This window comes from Mucor velutinosus (genome assembly GCF_035048745.1).
Source record: "Mucor velutinosus strain NIH1002 chromosome Unknown tig00000093, whole genome shotgun sequence".
Classification (NCBI taxonomy): domain Eukaryota; kingdom Fungi; phylum Mucoromycota; class Mucoromycetes; order Mucorales; family Mucoraceae; genus Mucor; species Mucor velutinosus.
In genome coordinates, this window is record NW_027041907.1 from 483,974 (window position 1) to 499,877 (window position 15,904).

Below are 15,904 nucleotides of genomic sequence, written 5' to 3' on the forward strand. Positions count from 1 at the left end.
CATCACATTTTGAAAACAGATGATGTTGCAAGCTACAGAAAGGTACGTAGAGTTTTGCATACTCTCTGGGATGCTGTATACTATACACGAGTGAGCGTGGTATGTATAGCCGGAAGGAACGATACAAGTTGACAACACTTATGTTCAACGATTTGAAAGGGAGCATTTGAAAAGCTCGCCAGAAAGCGACTTTTGGCTCTTTCTCCTTCCTCACTATCCATACCTCTTATGAATATTTATCGGTATAAATATAGACAGATATCTTTTGTTGCAAGAAAATAGGATTGTGCCCACACTGTTTTACTAAGCAATTATTAGGTCCATTTCATAATATTTGATCCATCAGAAGCACATAATAGTAATGTAACGTTTCTCTCAATTGGGGAGGTATTCTTATTGCTCATTTTTTTCTTTCTCGCACCTTATTGCTACAATTGATAGCTTTAATGTCTCGTTATTCTGTTGATCAGATGCTGTAGATGTTAAAAACCGATGCAGCATTCTCTTGTGGCACTACATTTACTCCAAATGTAGATGAGGAGTATTCCTGCTGCGCCAGACCATTTGTTGTCGCATTGCTCAATAGTGCATTTTTGACAGACGGGATTGGTAGAATGATATTGCCCATATTGATCGTTCAAGAACTTGCCATATCTTGGCACGTAAGAAGCCTCAGTACGAATGCTATAGATTTGATTGCTTTCATGTACTCGATTAGAGAAAATCCAAAGCAGGCAGTGTTTCAGTTGCTCTAGATCCCTCCAAACAAGATCCATGTCTCTCTCTCTGATTTAAGTGTTCATCTTGACGCCATGTTCCTTTCTTTCAACAATAAATGTATATCATCTCATAAACGTGAATGTTGATATTAGCAATAATTTTATTAACTTTCTATTAAATGATCAACCAGACTATGCGTGTGTGTATTGTGGAGAGGATAAAAAGAGAAAAAGAGGCTTAAATTACAAGTGTGTGCAGGATAAAAAGGAGAAACAGAGATTTTAAAGGTTTTCATTCTTGAGAATTTCAGCTACAGTAGGATCTACACGAGGTTGCAATGTGCTGAGGACCTTCAATGCAGCAGCAGCACGTTCACGCACAACATCACTGGTTGAATCAGAGTAAGACTTGACAAAGGTACGTTGAAGTTGAGGCAAGAAAAGCTTGAGATGCATGGGCACCTTATTCAACATCAAGCTTAATGTTTGCAAGATGGCTGCCTTGACCTCAGCAGGGTAACGATCACCCAAGATACGAATAAGAGGACCCGTAATTTGAGTAACAAATGGTTTGAGTGCAACTGCAGAAGTGCGATCAATCAAATCACCTACAGCAAGTGCTGCTTGTTCACGCACGTCAGTGGAGCCATACATCAAACCTTGCAAGAAGATGGGCAAAATACAGCTGATACCCTTGGGCAAACAGAAACCTGGAATGTCGACACCAGCAACGCCAATGGTGGTCAAGGCGCGACGTGTAGGAATGACCAACTCTTCGTATTCTTCCTTGGGCAAGGATTTGGTCACGGCTGTCAAAGCGTTCCAAGCAGATTCAATGACCTTTTCAGACGGATCGTCCAGAAGCAGCATCAACAAGTGGATCCAATCGGCGACGTAGTAAGTGGCATCCAATTCAGACTCGTTAAAGAACTGAGCAGTGATATCACAAGCAATAGCACGCTTGGCAGGGTCGTCATCACGAGCGTATTCCATCAAGGTGACAGTCAAGGTGTGCAAGCCATCTTCATCATCGACAGACAACAAGAAGGCTTCTGTAGTGGCCTTGAGTGCTTCAATGGTCTCTTCATCTTGTTCAACCATGAGTGTCTCCACCAAAGCTTCAAGAATGGCAGTTAAACGCTTGTTGAGAGCAGGTCCAGCCACAGTGACCAAGGAGGCCAATGCACGCGCATTAAAAGCACTGATAGGCACTGTGATGAGAGTGGGAATAAGGACAGGGAAGACAACATTGGAGCGAACAGACATGATCTCCTTGAGAGCAGACAAGGCATAAGCAGAGGATTCGTCAGAGGATTGCAGCTTGTTGAGCAAGGAAGGAAGGATATCATCAATGGCTCTGGCACCCACATTTTGGTGGAGGGTATCAAAGGCTTGAGCAGCAGCTTCGCGCACTTCATCCGAGGGATCACACAAGGCCTTTCTAATAACAGGTGTAATTTGATCAGCAAAGTCCAAGACTTGGAGCTTGCCAGCAGAGGTCATGATCTCACTGAAAGCAACAGTGACGCCCAATCTGATATCATCATCGTCGGAGGCCATGCCTTCTTCCAAGATGGGCAGAATTTCAGGAAGTACACCTTCACCCAACTTCTGTACAATTTCACTCAACGTACGGCCAGCAACAGCACGCTGTTCAAAGTCTTCACTGGACAGAGTCTTGATGATCATGGACATCATGACAGCCAAAATATCCTTGAGAGTACGAGGTGTGTTGGAAACAAGCACCTTCCAAACTTGAAGAGAGGCTTGTCTGACCACGCCAGAGGCATCTTGTCTGACAATATACAATGCAGCCAAAATACGGTCTCTTCTCTCCTTACCCAAGACTTCCACAAGTTGTTTCTTCTTGGTGTCAGCGCCATAGTCTTCATGCACGGCATCAGCGTCTTCGTCACCCAACTCCTCCACATTGCCAAGTGCCATGTCGTTGTTCTTGTTGGTGATACCAGTGATACGGAAGAGCAACTCGCCCACCAATTGAACGGAACTCTGGCGAATACGCCATTTGGGATCAAACAGACCCTTCTCCAATTCGGGCAACAACAAATCAACAGCCTTGATAGCATAGTTGGTGACAATCATTCGACCAGCACGAAGAGAGGCATCGCGAACGTATTCAGATTCATCAGCAAGACCCATAAGAATAGGAGGAATGATACGACCAAGATAAGGTTGGAAGCGAGCACCAAACGTAGCAGGCAAGTAGATCAACAGAGAAATGAAACCTTCACGGACATAGGCACGAGGAGAATCGGCATTGGAGATAATCTCTGGCAAGAGACCGTCCAGACGCTCCAAGCCAAGACCGGCAAGGACTTCAGAGAGACCTTGAGCAGCACCTTGTCTATCCACACCGCCAGAATCTGTCTTGAGGGTATCGAGCAAGTCGAGCACAAGACCAGGAAAGTTCTCTTCGCCCAACTTTTCAACAAGAGCACCCAAAGCCTTGGCAGCAGTACCACGGGCAGCAGGGACAGGATCCACCAAGACTTCATGGAGACCGGGCAAGATGATGTTGAGATAGGGAACAAGATCCTTTTGATCGGTCAAGGAGGCCATGTTACCAACAATTTGAGCTGACTTGGTCTTGATCTCGGTAGCACGTTCACGAAGACCACGTTCCAGGATGGGCATAACCAAAGCAAGAGAAGGAGGATCAATGTAATGCACAAAGGATGTTTGCAATAGAGCGGTAAGCGCAGGAGCTGTCTTTCCGTTGGGGTCAGAGAGGGCCTTTAGCAAGACGGGCACAAGCTCTTGAATCTCGGGATTGCTGATGACTTCACCAAATAGTTGCAAGGAGCGGTTGGCAGCAGCTTGCACTTGAGAATGTGTATCAGCCAGGACTTCAGAGATTCGAGGAATGATGTTGGGAAGCGAAACAGACAACTGCTTGGGAGCACAGTAAGCCATAGAACCCAGAAGCTCGACGGAGGCCTTCTTTGTACGCCATTGACGTTCATCCAAGCCCTCCAAGATAGAGGGCAAGATGAGCTTGACACAGTGGCCACTGATCTTACTCATGATCACACGAGCAGCATCAGTGGAGGCTTCACGCACATCCATGTTGGCATCACTGGAGCAGACCAACAACAGAGGAATGATTTGAATGATGTAAGGTTCAAACAAACGGCCCAGAGTAGCAGATAATGTCTCAAATGCGAAAAGAGCGCCTTGTCTGTATTCATAAGCACGCTTGTTGTCAATGGCATCCTTCAAGCTGTTCATAACATTGCACTCTTTCAAGGCAGTGATACCACGACCCTTGACGACACCAGCAAGACCATAGGCAGCACCACGACGATGAGCATACTTTTCACCCTTGAAGAGTTTGCTCAACAAAGCCTTGATAAGACGAGGCACTTCATCCTTGCACATTTTGATGAGAGGAGGGAGACAATCAGCCACAGCACTTTGCACAGTCTCTGAGGGTGTATCCAAGGTCTCGATCAACTTTTCTACAGCAGTACTGACCTTCTCATCGCCAGGAGATAAGTAGCCAGCGGCACCACCATACAGAATGACAACGGCTTGGCGGATATGATCTTGGACATCGCTGTTATCAGTCTCTGAGTTCAAGTAGTTTTCAAAAGTTTCCAGGAATTCCTCCACATCGACCTTGCCATAAGCGTTGATCACAGCCAAACCAGCTTCCAACATTTGCTTGCGCACTTGTTCATGACGATCACCCAGCGCATGGTCATTGATCAAAAACTTACAGAAACCAGAGGCATTTTCAAGTTGCATAAAGGGAGCCACTGCCTTCAAGGTCAAGGCAAGACCAACACGAGCCTCCCAAGGATCAGCACGGTCTAGGGTTTCAGGAATCACCATACCGTATTCATCGTATTCAGGGTCCAATGAAGCAGCCAACTTTTGGTATCTGGCATAAATGGCCTGCAATGTGTCGTAAACAGCCTCGGGATACTCTTCCACAGCATCGGCAAGAGCCTTGCTAGCAGCTTGACGCACATAATTACTGTCAGAAACGATATAGGTCAACAATTGATCTCTAAAGTTTTCGTCCACCTCCATAGCGTTATCCTCCCATTGTTGGTTAGCTAATTCAGCGTTGGATTCATTCTCATCATGACAGGCAACCCAGAGTTGAGGAGAGTAGTCGATGTCTGTGAGGTCCAGGAGCTCCAAGCCTTGAAGAGCAGCAGTACGTACAAGCACTTCAGAGGACAAGAGACCTTCAAGCAGGGTATTAATCTCGTCAGAGGAGACACTATCGGCCATGGTTTCGCAGAGAGTGACAAGCGATGTCTTGGCTGTTTTGCTACTGGCAGGGTATTCCTTGATACTACGCAACAGAATGTCAATCATCTCTTGACGAGGCATCATGAGAGAGTCGCCCAAAGTGCAGTGGAAGCCAATGATATCGATGGCCATCACAATTTGCTCTTGAGCAGCCTCATCGTTCTTGTCACATTCAATAGCACCTTGCTCAATGACTTGGTAGAGCACGGGGAAGACATAACCGAAGGAAGCAGGCGGCAAGGTACGGGATTCTGTAATGAAACGCAAGCGATACAGCACACGAGACACAAGCGCACCAAGAGGCTCATCTAACCAGCGAGATGGGATAGGATGAATCTTGTTGGAACGCAGTGCCGCCAAAGCAATAGCATCACGGATGGGTTGAATGTCCTCCACCACACAATCACCCAACTGAAGATAAGTGTCGACTAGCACGTTGCCCACCAAGAGACCCACATTGTGCTTGGCAGCATCCAACAGCATGCGAATAAGATCCACCAGATATTCCTCCACACCTTCAGCATTACCAGAGATAAGAGCACGCGTAATGTCTAAGCCAAGGGTCACCTTTTCAAAGATAGATTGCACATTGGCACGGATAGTAGCTTCCTTTTTCAATTGCGTATTAACAGCAAATTGCTCTTCCTTGGTCAGCTTTTGAGCCAAACCCTTCTTTTTAGCTAATTCAGCACGAAGCTCTTCTTCCCATTGATCGTCATTATTGCCCTTTCTGTTGCTACGACTTTCTGTCTTTTTGTCTTTCTTGAGCACGTCGACAAAGGCGATATCAGCAGGACACTTCCAAATGTTGCTTTCCAATTCGCCAATGTCCTTCATCAAATCGGGTGCGAGATTTTCGTTGGCTAATTCAATGAATTCAGGAATGGTGTCGGGCGAAATGAATGCCAAGGTAGAGATGGCAGAGAGTGCAGCCTTGTAAAAGAGTTCAGACTATGTGGACAGTATGTTAATAAGGTGTCATGGAGGGCGGCAGATTAAAGAGACTTACCTCACTGCGAGCCTCTAAAGTGCTCTTCAAGATATCAAATATCTTGCTGCTCTTTTCTCTGACCAACTTGCCGGGATCCACATTAGCACGTTGCACCAAAGTGATCCAGTTGTATCTGTTTGTGGGGGAGGCAATGTATGTGTGGTGTGCCAAGATAAGCATGTCAATCAATTCAACGCCCTTGACGGACTCTTGCAAATCCTTGTCGTAGGAAGTGATGGCATTCAGTACAGCAGCGAGACGGAAGGTAGCAGTTTCCTTGTTATAAGTGTCTGCATTGACAGCAGAAACAGCAGTGGAATCCTTGACATTGTTCTCGATATCCAACAGCCACTGCTTGATAGCTTGCTTCATGAAATGATCCAGTTTGACGGGTTCAGAGGCAGCCATACTGGACACTTCTTGATAGGCAGATCGACGCACAGTGTGATCAGGATGACTGGTGATGATCCAAACAAGCGCTTGAGCTGCTAAATGGCCAGCACCTGTCTTCTCCAATGATTCTTGTGTTTCCTCCATAAAGACACTGGTCAAAGCTCTCACAAGCCAAAGACCCTCTTCTGCAGTCAATGCCTTTGTGTAGATACGATCCCATAACAGATAACTGGGCTTGGGTTGAGAAATCATGACTTGAGAGGGATACTTTTGCGCCTTCAAGAGATCAACCACAGGTTCAGGAACAGTAGGCCAGTGCTGAATGCGGCCAGAAATAATGGCAATCATGACGTAGGCTTCCACAGGTCCATCCTTCCACATTAAGGGCTTGTCCACAATTTTGTTGAATGTCTTGAACAAAGCTTGCAAGTATTTGACGATATTAGCGCTCAACGTAGCACTTGTGGCATCCTTGTGATCCCACACTGTGGTACCGACGGCATTGGCCCAGCTCTTTCTAGCCAAGGGTTTAGCAGCATTCAAACCGTCTGTAGATGTCTTGACTACTTTATCCACAAATTCCTTGTTGGCAGAACAAAACTCGTCATTGTAGATCAATACAGTCAGGTGTCTGCCTACACCGTCTACAGCAGCAGCCATGGCTTGTTCATGTGCTTCTTTGGCAATCATGGTGAAATAACCCTCCAAGGCCTTTTGACTGACAGCAGGCTCCGTAGCTTGAGCAAGAGAAGATAATGCATTATACGTGATGACACGGTGTTCCCATGAATTGACCTTACCACTGGTCAAGAGCTTGGATACGCCCTCAGTAACCTTGATCAATGCATCGGCTTCACGACACACTTGTGCTAATGCTTCCCACAATGCCTTGGCTCCCTTGACAGTAGTGGGTGAGGTAGATCTGAGGTGGTTGAGCAAAGGTTCCAGCCATTTGGCAGCAAAGATGGATGAAGGATCAAATGAAAATGCAGGTGTAATGCGAGCCAAAGCTGCCAAAGGTGTTAGCTATTTATCGCCAACATAACCACAAAAGAAAGTCTTACCCAGCAATACAATCTCGGGAGATCGAAGCATCATCTTGTCAAGCACGGGCAAATATTCAGCTTCGAACTTTGGCTTGGTAACAATGTGCGTGATGAAATCGTTAAATGAATCCAATGCAGCTGTGTGAACAGCAGTTCTGGAGGAGACAATATTCTTGAGGTAATAGTCGGTTAAACGAGCTTCAGCGTCTTCCACCATGGATTTTCCATCTGAGCGAGTCTTGAGACGCAAGCTGACATCTATGATGATGCCAATCAAGACGGCGTTTTTGAATGAAGGTGTGCAAGTGGTGGCGTTGGCGAGAGCGACGTCCATCATGGTGGGAATTGCGTCGGCGTTGAGTCGAATGGTACGTCTGACATCTGCAACAGCACTCTTTCCGATACTCTTTCGACTGTCATCGACCAAAGAATCAATCAATGCTGCTTGTGCGTTTAAAATGGTAGCAAATATGGTGTTAGCCTTGGCTGCTTCCACTGTCACTTCTTTCAAAACACATGTTAGCAATACATTGACCCAATTCAACAAGACCAGACGATCTGATGCGGGTGAAACGCATTCACTACACGATGAAAAGAGAGAATTAGCCATCTCCAACAATGTAAAAACTGCGCCACTATACACAATCAGGGGCAACAGCAGGTGTCATGTCATTTTTACCCTGTAGGCTTGCGTTTGCCAAACTTCTCGGCTTCTCTGGCAATGACAGGCACAATCATCTTTTGAAATACAGGAGCGTTCCAGTTGTTGAGCTCCTTGATGACCTCAATGATAGCCATGCGAGATGCTCTGTCGTTGTAACGCGAAATGGTGAGAAAGATCAATTGCAATAATGGAGCGAGTGCTTCGACAGGAAGATCTGGTTGGTTTTGTAAGTACATTGCATCATTTGACCCAGCTAAAGTTGTTTCGTTCATTACCCTTTCTACGAAGTCTGATCAGTAGGGAATGATTCAAAAAGTCAAGTCTGTCAGAGACACCCGAGTAAGTGATGGTTGTCACCACTCTTGTCTTTATGAACTCTGGCCATCCGAGTTCACCTGTGTTTTCTTGTGATTCTGTCATAAAGAAGTTATCACAAACAGCTCTAAATGTTCAAGGCGTATATTTTAGAATGAAAGAAAAAGGTTTAGAGCCTGAGGTAAATTTTTTTTTTGAAACCACACCAAAACGCTGCGGCTAATTACATTCATCTAGAGTGTGTAATGTAGTAATAGCATTTCCCTACAGAACGAAAACCCGGACCACGGTCACAGGGATGTTTTCTATCCATGGTGATGCTTTGCATTGACAGATCAAATGCTATACATCTGTAGGAACCATTGTGGATTGCACTATACATTCGATGTCGTGATTGTATGCTGTTTACTTGTGATTTTGCTTGTAATTGCTCGATGGTGGTGGGTCAACTTCATGGCATGTTTCAGAACGGCATGTGGCCATTGTGCTGTTCCATCCCATCTTGCTGTCGAGGAGGTGGATGGCCTTTCAAATACAAAGCATGACACATTTTTTCCGTACTTCTACTCATATACACTGAAATATCACTTTCCAGTTTTTAAATATTAGGAAAGAACTGCCGTAAACAACCTGGAAGTGAATCTGCCTCTTCTAGGATGTCCAATGTCTGTATCAATGGAAATAATACAGATAAGAGCAGACAACATAGTGGCATTACCTCTTGCCACTCGAAAATAGGCAAACAACGGCAAAATTTACCTACACCTGGGTCGTGTTTTCTCGCGATAGAAGCTGTTTTAGACAGCCAGAATAGCGCCAGACAATTGCTCTCATCTCTGAGTTACTTTCTGACACCTTTGCTCAACTTTTTGGGGATCAAAAAAAAACATGGAAGGAATTCGACCAAAAAGCATGAGATACCCCTCATGGTTTTTATCAATACTCAAGCGATCGCGTTTTTTTTGACTCAAAAAATGAACACTTTTACTATAGCATATATTAAATCAAAATGATCGTATCGATCCAAACTAGCCCCTGAAACGTAGTTTGTGGGATCTTGATTTGTAAAATTTCGACTTTTTGGCCAAAAGCCTCTTTTCATACTTTTATAAATTGCTCAATAAGTCTATTCAAAGCATCTATCTTACTTGGTACCATTGTATGCGCCTTGAAAAGTACTTTGAGAGCGTATTAGGAAGCATGGGATGATCATCACACTTCATATAGTCGAACCTTGCAAAATAGTTCAATCAAGTCGGAAACCATCAAGATTTAGCCAATCTATATCAAACTATAGGTCTAGGTTTGAATTGATTTTGGTTGGTGGTGGGACCAGCTGGCAAACTCAAATGCCCTTTTCATCATGAAGGCAATACAGTAATAGATGCTTTTGAAGCGTATGAAAAATAGGTGACAAATTACATAGTACTATCTTTAGCTGTAGAGGGATTTTCAGACTGGCACCGGGCCTTAAAATGGCTATTTTGCCTGAGAAAACTTCGAGTCCAAAATCGACTCGAATGCAATTCCTAAAACGTTTTCCCTAAATTCGACTATATACGTCGTGAAATTCACACCCTATTTTCTAATACACTTGGGATAAACTGATTGAGGCGCATCTAACCATGTCGCTTATATTTAATATATGCTATAAAAGTAACGAAAATTTTTCAGAAATACGAAAAGTGGTTTTCTGCGAAATTGTCGAGATTTTGTATATCAAGGTCTTGCAATAACAGTTTCAGGTGTTGCATACAGCCTCTAGGATTGTTTTGATTCAATACATATCATAATAGAAAATGCCGTTTTGAGGGTGAAAAAATACGATCGTTTGATTTTCAACAATTTTCCCTTGCTAATACTCATGAAAAAATGAGGATTTTCATCGATTTGTCATGACCCAAAAAAAAAAAAGAAATAAAGCATTAGCAAGTAACTGCTATTCGAGCGCAATCGTTTGGTGTTATTCTTGTGGTCTAAAACGACCTACAAGTCGAAATATTTGTACTTGAAAATTGGCAGGTTTGGCTGTATTTTGCATATTTACGCGTCAAAAAGTGCCATTACAATATGGTGTATGGATACCAGTGCATTTTACTCGTTCATCTAAATGTAGAGCGTGCTTTGATATCCAGAATTCGGGTAGTACCCAACATTGTTATGCTTCTAGTGAGTGCGTATTACGGTAGCAATGGGCTGTAGCTTACTGCTGACTCTCTTTAACGAGATGCTAGAGAGGGAGTTGTTTGCTGGAGACTGTTAACAGGACAGATACCTTGTAAACAACTGTTATTTGGCTTCTGCAAACAGATTCTTAGAACAGATCATTGGAAGAGCGCGCTATAAATTCACAAAAGAGGCTTGGTATACTCATTTGTTGATGGCTGGACGCATTATATGTCAACTGAATTAGCACCTAAACCCCTCACACAACTATCGCAGCGACTTTAAGAGATATGTTCATGGGGTTTTGCTATGGTTTTTATCATATGTCAAAATCTGGGGTCGATTTCAAAAGCTTAAATTTGAAATATAATTTGATAATCAGAGCAGCATCAAAAGTGTGGTTCCAGGTCTAGAGACTCTCTGACAGATCTAACAGACAAGTAGGCCTCAAATGTCCAAATTGAAGAAATAGAAGACGTTTTGACTATCCCGACCCAAGAGAGCATGTAAATACAAATAGATAAAATGAAGCGTGATTCAGCTCAGTTCCAAAAGATGAGGAGCGGCATTAAGCACACTATCAAATCACTCGACTGTCCAAGAAATTGATTGCTCTATAAGTTGCACAAGAACCCCAAAATAACCATTTGTATTTATTTATGATGATTAAGATAGCAATATGCTTAATATAGTCAAAGCTTGGTTTTCGTCCCTTGCTGTGGCTATACTATAGACGCGGATTCAAGGCATGACTTTTTGCTTATTAGCAATATGATAGATCAAGACAGATAAGTGGTGCCGAGAGCATAGATCGTGTCAATGATTAAGAATGTGATTTCCGCCCAAATCCACGCTTAACCTATTTATAACATTTTTCATATGAAATGATAATTGACGCAGCCCATCAGATTGCTCGATGATTGCATCTCGAAGCTACCCCATTAGTTGTAATGTGTATAGCTCAATTAGAGTTTTTCTTTGTGTCTTCCGAGATAGTTATACTTTGTGTATCTATGGTATCGAAGACATGAAATATTCTCAACAGAGATTAATAGGGCCGTGCACTTAAACTAGCAACATGTCATGGAATGCAATGTTCATTAGCAGCAACTCGACCCGTACATCAGTGTAGATGACACCATATCAATCTGGCTTTTATCTCTCTTTACATGACATCTCCCATGACTGTTTTGCATTATCATTTTTCAGGGGAAAGGCGGATTTCCTCATGTAATAAAAGGGGAATGGATCACAATTTCCAGTTGTACGTTGATCTGGGGCTTCCACCGTCGGGTAGCACACATTATTTCACACTGATTGTTTAGGGTTCCGACTTACCGAAGAGCTTCTACAACGCCTATTTTTTCATCATGTTTGGGCAAATGCTCAATGAAAATGAAGCAGGGATCGCCCAACCAACCTACTGTAGATGTATGGAAATCCAGCGGATTGCATAGCTTGCCCTGTACCTCAAAATGCGCCTAATTCTCTACATCCGAACCCGCTATCTATGTCCCACCGAGAGGTTTCTAAATCGAAAGCGACTATTGTCAAAAAAAGACGAGATGATTTCCAACCGAAAATAGATGTTTTCTTTCGACTAATTGAAAGCTAAAGCAATTATCACATGCGAATGATTGAATTTCAATTCGATTTTCATTATACTTTATAAATTGGTAAAGAAAATGGCTCTAGCTTTCTTTTTTCCTCTTCTTTCCCTTTTTTTTTTCCTCTCCTTTTACATCAAAACAGACAAACAAACAAAGATGGCATCTTTTGTCTCCTCCATCTTGCACAATTCTGCAAACAAGATAGAATCCATGTCTTCAATGGGATCAAAACACAACCAGAAATCAAAAAGCAGGTCCAATGTGCGAAACAACAATACTCAGCCAAATCTGGGATCAAGGCTCGCCATGCACGCTTCAACCCCCATCTTGCCCGCAAATCAGTATTACCATCATCCTCAAATGAGTTACAGTGCCGAATACATACCCGCCCCTCCACCATATGACACCATGCAGCAGCAGCAGCAGCAACAGCAACAGCAACAACAACAACAACAACAATTGCATAGCCCCACACCCACTCCAAGTACCTCATGGACATCAGAGATGAGTGCTCTTGCCGAGAAAATCAAGGATGATGTGACAAACACCTTCAAGGGCAATATAAATAGCAGCAGCAGCAAGCAAATAGGCAATCTACCCAGTAACATTGACCGCCATAGTATCTCTCAGGGAATGAAACTTGTCTCTATCGCTGCTGATGAATATGAAGAAGGAAATGAGTCTGTTGCGTTGGACATCTATTTGACTGGTGTTGATAAGATTCTGATGGCTTTACCAAGTACGTATAAACGGCCTTATCCACTCACTATATATTCCTAACTATAATTATAGATAAAACTGATCAAAACACAAAACTGGCTATCAGAGAAAAACTCCAGAGTGTTGAAGAGCGAGTTGGTATACTCAATCTCGCAACATCCCAAAAGAAAATCCAGCAAGAAGAATTGCTTCAGGACGAAGAAATCAAGAGCTCAGCTGTCAATTCCTTTATACTGTCAAGAATTGCTTCTACGATAAGCACGATTAGCAGCAAGGCTTATCAAACTGCAACGACTTCTGCACCCATTGTTGAGATTACATTGGATACTTCGTCTACTGCCAACTCGGATATTCAGACTGCCAATGTTACGTCTGCAATGCCAACCATCTACATCGAAGGCGGAGGTGATCCTATGACTCGCTTTAAACGATTAGGTCAATATATGATTGATATCACAGTAACATGTGCTGTCTTGGTCAAGCAATCCCCACTTCCAGGTTCGTGAATATATTCTAGCTTCAAATTCTCGAGTCTAGTTACTTATTAGAGTCCATAATAGATCTGGTGTCGTTTCTTTTCAGCTACTTGATTCAACTGTTCCTTTGGTTCGACTCGCAGTATCATGTCATGCAAAAAGCTCAGAACTTCGGCATTCAATGCATCAAATTTGGTTTACAAGCCGACGAGCGCTATCATCTGCATGAATTTCTGTCAGAAGGCCTATACATGCTGATAGCTGCAGGCTTAAAAGCAGCTGTTGCATTCAATGAAACCCCACGCTATTCTGGAAATACAACTTCTGCGAGCGAGCAGAGGATATCAGGCACTAGTAGCAATAACACCAAGCATGCTCGCCATCGATCTGAACCAATCGATACCCAAGCAAATACATCGACTGCCAATAAGAGATTCGGCCAGCAGCAGCAGCAGCAGCAGCAGCAGCAGCAGCAACTACCACAAAGACCTACATCTTCCTTCTCTGCTTCTACAAGCAGCAGTACAATATGCTCACCACAATCAGCCCAAAAGACTAGAACTTCTTGGGTTTGGCCCTGGTGAACAAGATTGATATTAAATTGCTGTACCACTTTACACACATTATCATGAATGTATCACCACCTCTTTTATTTCTACCCTTTTATACCAGACCATCAAGTATATATCTTTTAGTTAAATACTTTTATAGACATCTCCTTAATTTACCCCCCAACCATTTGTTTCTTTTCTCATAAACATATTTCCTTTTGTAATATAGCTTAAATAAACACTCTTTCTGCGTAGAAAAATGCAACTGAATGCCGCCCTGAACAGTGATTTGCGCATTTCTGGCCCTTGTCGTCTACATAAAGCATTGGCTTTATCATTTGGAAATTGGTCTAATTAAATAAGGCTAAACATGTGAAAGATGATAATCTGAATGCAAAGAACCTGCTGGTACCAATGACGGGCAGCACACGTGAGACGCTTTTCGTTGTCCAACATTTGACATGAATACAAAGCAAACAATCTATTTTATTCAACAAATAACACCATTCCTTAACATCACATCGATCAGTTCGCTCAAAGGCTGAATCTCCTTTCTGTCAAGCAAATCAAACTCCCGTGCAAACGATATAAAATGAGCGAATAAAGAGTTGAAATGAGGTTCCTCGTTCAGGCACAGCACTTTGTCGTAATGAACGTGATAAATATGAGCAAACAGTCTAAACATTTGCGCAAACATCTTTTTGACAACAGACGGCAGTTCGCGTGGAAAGTCAGGGCCTTTGTTGCAACAAATATCAGATCCCTTTCCCACTATCTCGCTTTACACATCCTGTTACCTGCTTTGGTTGGAAATATTGATTCGTCATTCAGTGTGTTTTCTAAGCTACTCGTCATGTAATCTATATATTGAGGTGCTGGCAATTTGGCTTTTTTCGAAAGTGAATCCGACCAAGTATATTCAACGCTATAAAGGAGCCCAGCGTTAATTGACATGAATGGGTGCTCTTATCATCTTTTGTTACCCTGGACCAGCAGACATGGTTGGACATGTTTGTGATGTGCAAAAGTTTGTGATTGTTCCATAGAATAGATTAATATGGTTGAAAAACTCGAATGCTATGACAGTTGAACATGTCAGCCTAGGATAGTCAAGCGAGAAGCAAGGACACTTACTATTGAACGCCAACCACTCATTGATATCGACATACTTTGGTAATTCTGTAATCGTTTTAAAGTTTCCCCTCACCAGCATGTTGTTCATCTGAGGGCTGGATAAGTACAGTGGTTTTTGCTGCTGATGTTGTTGGTATTGCTGGCTTGGATGACCATGAGCTCCATTACTATTTGTTGGTAAAGACGAAGTAGAGGAGGTCACAGACTTATGCTTGGACGCCTTGTTCCCTTTTTTACCGAAGCTTTGTATATATGCATTATGGTAAATCTACTGTCAATTGATATTCTCCACCATGTTGCTTTTACCTAAAGCCCAAGAAATTCATCATGTCAAAATGTGTTGATTCTGGAAAGAAAAACTAGAAAATATGCCATTTCCATGCTTGAGTTAGGAAGCGAAAATTAGAGCACTAAATGATGTGACTAGTTTGCAGTGGTATTTCCTAATAGCATTTGATGGATACGATACAATATTGCCGTTTGATAATGCTAAATGTTGTTAGTCATCATTGTAATATTTCTCCAGGCTTGTATTTGAAATGAAACTAGGAAACACTAGCATTTACCTCTTGGTTTTACGGATTATTGCGTTAAAGAAATTGGAATGACGATAATGCGTATCTGAGATGTAATGAGTAAGTATCTGGCAGCTGCTGGTACAAGCATAAGATTTTGCTATTGACATGTGCTGTAGTTTACAGACGTAGAAGATAGCCAAGCTTCGACCCAATGCGATTGTTCGAGAGTATGCTTGTCATGGCCAGCTTTTAGTATCCAGTGAATCAGCTTCTACACAAACATTGAGGACAGCATTAGATTTAGTACATCTGAGAGT

General features: G+C 42.9%; 3 protein-coding genes across 3 annotated transcripts; 1 reads left to right on the forward strand and 2 right to left on the reverse strand.

Annotated features, from left to right (window-relative positions):
• Positions 1–1,001: 1,001 nt before the first annotated feature.
• Positions 1,002–8,517, reverse strand: MCM6 (MCM DNA helicase complex subunit mcm6; the record flags this gene model as incomplete). The annotated part of the gene is made up of 5 exons (XM_064821283.1): positions 1,002–5,954; positions 6,013–7,397; positions 7,452–8,014; positions 8,113–8,311; positions 8,373–8,517. The coding sequence occupies 5 exons, from the start codon at positions 8,515–8,517 to the stop codon at positions 1,002–1,004; spliced, it is 7,245 nt and encodes a 2,414-aa protein (XP_064680969.1).
• A 3,827-nt stretch (positions 8,518–12,344) lies between these two features.
• ATC70_001896 (uncharacterized protein) lies at positions 12,345–13,968 on the forward strand (the record flags this gene model as incomplete). Its single annotated transcript, XM_064821284.1, has 3 exons — positions 12,345–12,927; positions 12,981–13,406; positions 13,469–13,968. 3 exons carry the CDS (start codon positions 12,345–12,347, stop codon positions 13,966–13,968), a joined length of 1,509 nt encoding a protein of 502 aa, XP_064680970.1.
• Positions 13,969–14,425: 457 nt separating this feature from the next.
• Positions 14,426–15,398, reverse strand: ATC70_001897 (uncharacterized protein; the record flags this gene model as incomplete). The annotated part of the gene is made up of 5 exons (XM_064821285.1): positions 14,426–14,673; positions 14,733–14,860; positions 14,919–15,012; positions 15,070–15,311; positions 15,376–15,398. 5 exons carry the CDS (start codon positions 15,396–15,398, stop codon positions 14,426–14,428), a joined length of 735 nt encoding a protein of 244 aa, XP_064680971.1.
• Positions 15,399–15,904: the final 506 nt, after the last annotated feature.